This window comes from Narcine bancroftii, chromosome 4 (genome assembly GCF_036971445.1).
Source record: "Narcine bancroftii isolate sNarBan1 chromosome 4, sNarBan1.hap1, whole genome shotgun sequence".
Classification (NCBI taxonomy): Eukaryota; Metazoa; Chordata; class Chondrichthyes; order Torpediniformes; family Narcinidae; genus Narcine; species Narcine bancroftii.
The window spans coordinates 30,596,863-30,603,835 of NC_091472.1; the positions used below are offsets into that span (position 1 = coordinate 30,596,863).

The 6,973-nt window shown below is 40.0% G+C and overlaps 1 protein-coding gene across 1 annotated transcript in view; it reads right to left on the reverse strand.

Moving 5' to 3' along the window:
- opn3 (opsin 3) overlaps positions 1-6,742 on the reverse strand; it is a 29,084-nt gene extending 22,342 nt beyond the window's left edge. The window contains 3 exon segments of the mRNA XM_069931010.1: positions 6,060-6,210; positions 6,212-6,271; positions 6,274-6,742. Coding sequence (XP_069787111.1) covers positions 6,060-6,210; positions 6,212-6,271; positions 6,274-6,372 — 310 coding nt within the window. The 5' untranslated portion in view covers positions 6,373-6,742.
- Positions 6,743-6,973: the final 231 nt, after the last annotated feature.

Sequence of the window (6,973 nt, forward strand, 5' to 3'; positions counted from 1 at the left end):
CAAACTTGGCCTACACAAAATTCTTTCCTCACTCATGTCATCCAGGGATGAAACTTTTGCATTAATTCCCCTTTTTCTTTAGTCCCATACATACATCTGATCAGCTGTTTCCCTATCCTCATCACTTTACTGCTTGCCTTGTTAATTGTTCTTTCTCCTTCAAATCAAGTTATTGTCTGCATATGCTATTGAACTTTTTGCCTTGTAAACGCTTTCCCATCAGCCTTTTTCATCCTCTTAAACCTGGATCACCTCCATAATCCATACCAATCATTCTTAGAATGTCAGGATTCTTCCTTACTACAGTGGGGATAGAACCAGATAGCACAGAACAACCCTTCAGCCCACCTTTCCAACTGAGTTTTATTCTAGGCTAGTCCCATTTAAACCCTTACTATCGATATATTGAAATAATGTTTGAATGTTGCACCTGTACCTGCTTCCATATCATAGGACACCAAGTGGAAAAAAAAAGCCATTCATATCCATGTAAAATCCCTCTTCTTTCGCCTTAAACCTATGCTCTCTTTCTAGAATCACTTACCTTGGAGGAAAAAAAAAGACTGACCAATCATTTTAGCCATGCCTCTTAATTTTATAAACTTCCAGAAGGTCACCCCTCAGCCTTCTACCCTTCAGGGCATGAAGATCCAACCTTTTTTTAATACAAATCAAGGGCTCTGGGCCCAGTAACATCCTGGGTGAATCTCTTCTGCATCCTCTCCCATTTAAAGACATCTGATGTAGCTCTTAATCTGCTCAATCTCCAATAATATTTTATGTGATTAAGGCAAAGACAATGATTATGTTATCTTCTTCCTTTCCTGCTTTAGCACCCAATGCACGATACCATTCATTTTCAGATTGACCTTATAATAATTTAATTGCATTAGAATAAACTGTGACTGGCTCAGTTCAATTGTGCTCTTCTTATTCCCTGACTGTTACCTCAAGAATCTGTTTTTGCCTATTTTACCTCGATATGGTCCTGCTTGGCAATGCCCACAAAAAAAATCCAATGAATGCAGATGACATCAATCTCTACTGCATCATGACCTCAAACTCCTCCACTCTCTCTGAGCTGTCAGTTGTTATCCACTACTAAATAAGTACAAATTTCCTCTGAAATACAAACAAATCCCATTCTTTTATCTCCATAACAAACTGCATCTCCTAACCAGCAATTGTTACCTCCATAATATCACCAACCTCGATCCACAAGTCATCTTCGCCAACAGCCTCAGGTATGGCCTTGTTATCTCAAACATTGAGTATTCGAATCAACTGTGATCAGCAGGCCTCTCTCTAATAATAACTCAACAGCTTTAGCAACTCTCTCACCAACCAGAACTCCCAATCACCCAACATTTGATTCCTATTGAAACTCTGATCAATCTTCCAAATAACTTCATAACCTTACATCTCCCCCGTGATCTGTAACCTTCTTCAACTCTCTTGATCTGTACTGCTCCCAATCTGTTCGGAAGGATTAGGTGCTCCAGTGTATGAATTTGAAAATGTTAGTGTGTAGGTTCAATAAGTTGTTAAGGCAGCAAAAGCAAAGTTGGACATGGATAGGGAGTTCTTCTGCATTCTGTTAGATGTTAGTGAGGCCATACCTCGAATACTGTGCAGTTTCATCCACCTACTAAGAAAAAGATGCAGTCCAAATGAGATTTACTAGGCTAATGTGGGCGAACATAAGGAGGCAGTCATTTAAAATTGATGTAGAAATCGCTTTTCTCAGAGAGTTGCAAAATTCTGTGCCAAAGAATGGTAGAAACTAAGTATTTAAAGATGTAGATTAAAAATTGGCAGGGCTGATGGAGACGTTGTAACAGGAGCACCACCACTTGGTGTGAACCAGGGAGAGTGGAGACACAACACTGCTCTGCCAAGACTTATTGCCCGGCCCTAATGCTAACGGCTCTGTACAAGTTTTAAATGGCTTCTTAAAAGGTCCGATGGTGTTTTTCTTAAACATCCTGCAACCTTCACTTCTTAACCCAAAAATTAAAAAGAAAAAAAACCAGGTTGGAGGTTACAACTACCTCCTCCTGTTTAAACCGCCCAAAGCGGTAACTCCCCCAAAATATTGAGTGTGAGATAACTCACAGGTAGCTGATGGCTTCTGGAAACTAGTGCCCACCCAGTTCCCTCTCCCAACTCCCATTTCATTAAAATATCATCATTATTTAAACTATTTAAACTCTTCTCAAAAAAAAGATAAAAGATTTATTTTTTTAAATCAACGTTACCACTTCGGTCACCATTGCTTCCATTTCTTTTAAAAATCTGGATCCCACCTTACATTTCTACTCTCTTTGGAGACCTTGAAGGACTGCATCGTTCCTGAAACTGCATGATTGGTAGAGACTGAGCAAAGTCCATAACCTCTTTAGGATTGTCAAAGAACTTTGGCTAATTTCCATCCTAAAAAATCTTCAGTACCGCAGAATACCTGAATGTTGCCTTATGTCTTTTTTTCCACAACCGTTCTTTCACAAAATTAAATTCGGGTTGTTGAAATATAATTTCTTGACTCAAATCTTGATAGAAGAAAACAGGATTATTCTGAACCATCAAAGGAGATCTATTTTGCTGGGCATTTCTAATAGCCGTACGTAAAATTGTCTCTCTGTCACAATAGTTTAAACAACGGATCAAAACAGATCTTGGATTCTGTCCTGAAAAAGATTTTCTTCTTAAAACTCTATGAGCACATTCCAGTATTAAACCTTCAGGGAATTTATCCTGTCCTAACACTCGTGGAATCCATTCAGTAAAAAATTTTCTTGGATCTGGTCCTTCTATGCCTTCTGGCAAACCAAAAATTTTCACGTTGTTCCGTCTAGATTGATTCTCCAAATAATCAACCTTTTTTGCTAAATTTTTATTTTGGATCTGCAATGTTTCAATTATTCTATTTTCATCTTGCAGTTGATCCTGTACATCACACATTTCAAATCTTTCAATGGTTTCAAGCTTAAAGCTCCATTAATGACTTCCACCATCGCATTAATCTTGGAAATAAACAGGTTCACAAAATTAGCTAAGTGACTCGATATAGAATATATCTTATCTTCAAGATCCTTAACAGACATTTCAACAGAAGTAGATTCAGGCATAATGGGGTCTTGCTGTTCCTTAGAGACCACGGGATCTTCTGTCCCTTCCCTTAATTTAGTATCTTTTCTAGCACTTTGACTTTGTATAAAAAATCCCTCTCAAAGTCCCCCCAGCAATGCCAGGAGACTGAAGATCAGGGTTATCTTTAAGCCAAATCTCTTTAATCATCTTCACTGAATCGATGTCTGGAAAAACCGTTGTAATTGAAGATGCATTTTGCAGCGCCACCACTGTAGCAGTCGAATGACAGCTCTTTAACTCTCCAGCTGGTGGCACCCCAGCTGATTCAACTGTCAAAGTCTGAGTAACAGCACTCACAGTGGCCGTTGTGTGAAATACTGGCACCCGTCCAGCTCTTTGGTCTGAAAGCTGTTGAATGCGACCTTCAAAGAGCCTCACTGGCTTAAAACAGAGTTTCAATGCCGAACTCTGTACGTCTTCCTCTGGATCCATTCTACGCTGAGTCCTGGCTTCTTGTAAACAAGTAGGCTCAGACAATTTCAGAAAATGTAGTTTTTTAACAGCCTGTTGATGTTTTCTTTTACGTTTTTTTTTGCATATAAACCATTAGGCACTAATCCAACACCTCTTATTATTTATAAACTTTTAAAAGAACTTTAACGGGCACTTAAAGACAAAACAATAAATCAGAGTCAGGAGAGGTCTGGAAGGCACGTCTGTTCCCTATGCCATCCCTACGCCATCTTTTTTTAAATTATTTTTTAATAAATAATCTTTTTTTTAAACTCGTTTTGTTTTCTGATTGTAATTGAGAGGGAATTAGGAGGTTTTTTCTCTCCTTTTTTTTCTCTTTTTTTTGGGGGGGGTTTCTTTCTCTTTTTTCTTTCTTTTTTAAGAGGATGATGTCACAGAAGATAATAAGTCAAAAATTGAGGATGTTGAATTAGATGAAGAGAAAGATGAGGGGAAAGGTGATAAGAAGAAAAAGAAGAAAATTAAGTACAAATACATTGAGGGAGAAGAGTGTAATAAAATTAAGTTAATTTCGATAGAGAATTTTGAAGATGTTATAAATGAAGAATATGGAGAATTTTATAAGAATTTGAACTTTTTTTTCTTTTTTTTATATAAGGGGAGGGGAAGGGAATAAAAAGTTTATCTGATTGTTTTTCTAAGGGATGTTTTTGTTCTCTCGATGAATTATAAAGGAAACTTGGTATTAATGGAAATTCTGTATTTATGTATTATTAATTATGATTTTTTTGTATAACAGATATGTGGTTGATATATGATTTTAATATTTGAACTTAGTTTTAAAGTGGATTTCATTTGTTAAATACATGTATTATGTTTGATTTAAATATATGTTTAAGGGTATTATTTTAGTATTGATATTTTTTTTGTTGTTAGTAATTTTTTTGTTATTAAGTTTTATCCTTGTTTTGTAAGTGGGGTTTTTTCTATTTTATTTACAACATTAATTAATTCTTCACTCTTTATTTTGGGGGGAGGGTTGGACTAATTTTAAATTAGATGATTAATGTTGTGTTATAATTATTGGGAGGGTTAATTTGTGTAGTTTAATGATGCAGTATTCTAATTTTTATTATCTTATTTTTTATTATTTCTTTAAATGTAATTTTTATTTTATTCATGTCATTAAATTTTAAATAAAGTTAAAAAAAACATCCTGCAACCATGGAGGTCTGTGTCCAAGATGGTGGCACCTGAGCTGGGAAGCATACCATGAAGGGTTTGGAGAATCCGGGAGAGCAGCGTGCTGATATGGGACACCAGAAATGAGGAGAACACCTCCCATGGAGAAGAAGCCTGGGAAACCATCATTTCCTGCTACAGCAGGAAAGGAAGAAGATAACAAGATTATTGTATTTTCCTTAATCACATAAAATATTATTGGAGATTGAGCAGTTTAAGAGCTACATCAGATGTCTTTAAGTGGGAAAGGACGCAGAAGAGATTCACCCAGGATGTTACTGGGCCCAGTAGACTAGTGATGGGCTTAGCAGAACAGCTGAAGGGCTGTGAGCGGTCGTTAACTTGCAGTCGAAGACCCTCATAGGCTGTGGGCTGCTGGAGACTCACTCATGGGAAACAGGTATTGGAACCTGGATTTGAAAGGGTGCTGAGGCTTCCTGATGGTATCGGAGATTTGGACCAACACCTCAGTTTGAACAGATGTCTATGGAGCTGTAGAGGCTGAAGGAGCACTGGAGACAAATCCTTATCAAAGCAAGGGCTTCTCTTTCTCTTGTTGTTAGGGGAACTGGCAATGCTAATAATCTCTTCGTCTCCCTTAAGGCAGGCAAAGTGTATATCATGGATATTACACTTTCATGTATTATTGCGTGAGATAATACCCTTGAGATAAATATTTCAGAGATCAAAGAAGGTTATTATGAAACTAGAAGAGGAGTTAAGACTAACACAGATTAGCCATAATAGTTTTGAAAGGCAGGACAGACTTAAAGAACAAAATAGTCTACTCCTCCTCCCTTTCGTGTGTGTTTTTTTTTTCAAAAAGAACCGTCATCTTCCATCATTACTCCAGTTGGCAACCTTCTTCCAAATTTTCCACACCCCGTTCCCCTCCTTCGAATCACTCCACATAATTAGTCTCGGTCTTCACGCCACGCTGCGTGGAACAACACCCACCCAGGGCTCCTGTAAGGGAATTAAAGACACTCCCGAAGGATGTCGCACGGGTTTAAATTTCGAGGAGTCCCGATCGCTGGGAAATGCCCTCGTGAAATAAAAGTGATACATGCTGGCTTGACGAGTCATGGCAGGACAGCGACCCCCCTCCCCCCCCCCCTCCTCTCTCCACACTTGGTGCCGCATCAGGGACTGTTTCAGAACTTTTTCATCCGCCCCGTCTCTGTAATATTTCCGAAATAAACAAGACCCAAACGATTTGGGATCATCGTGAGCGATCGAGGGGGCCTGCTTACCGAACAGACTGTTGCTGAAGCCGTCCCAAACGCAGGCACCGTGGTCCCAAACCCACCGTCCTTTGACACAGGAGACGAAGGGAAAGAAAACCCCGAAGACCGAAAACAGCAAGTCGCTCGCGTTGACGTTCACCAGGAGCAGATTCATGGGGGCTCCTGAACCTCCCGCATTTGCAATAAAGCAGCAACATCAGGAGGCTGTTCCAGATGCCCCCACCGCGCCTCTCACGCCGACGATCGCTGCCAAAACTTGGTACGTGCCGGGACGGAAGAGCGTCTCCTGCCCTGGGTCAGTCCGGTTAACCGAATTCATCGCAACCTGCCGCGGGCCTCCAGGAAGGGAGCGGTGTGACCTGCAATCCGACTGCGGACCACGCCAAACCGGCAGGTCAAATCAGTTTATGTGAATTGGAGCTGGTAATGTTGTGCCATCCCTCGTTCAGAGACACCAGGCGAAAGGGAGTGGAGCTGTGACCGATGAGTGTGAAACCAGAGCTGGGCGTTGCTTTAGACTGGAAATGCACGTTCGATCAGCGCGAACTGCGGTGGGAAATGCACCCAGTCCCTTCCCTCAATCAATCGGTATGACGATGTCTCGTTACCTTCAATGGGCTCCTAATTATCAGCCGGCTGGGAACTTCGCTGCAGAGAGCGTACAGTGATGGGGATGTGTGGACCAAGGATGTGGGAAGAGACTTTGAACGGCTGTCTTTTTTGTTAATAATTTATTGTGAATACAGTCTATTTTTGGCCCAAAAAAACCCCCAAATACATGAATCTTCAACACGATTATTAAACAAATAAATTCTAGGCATTGCCAGTGAGACCAGCATTTATGGACAATTTCTCATTGGTGGTGGTGGTGGTGGTAAGCTGTTTGCTTCGACTGCTCTAGTCTTTCGGATGATGGATTT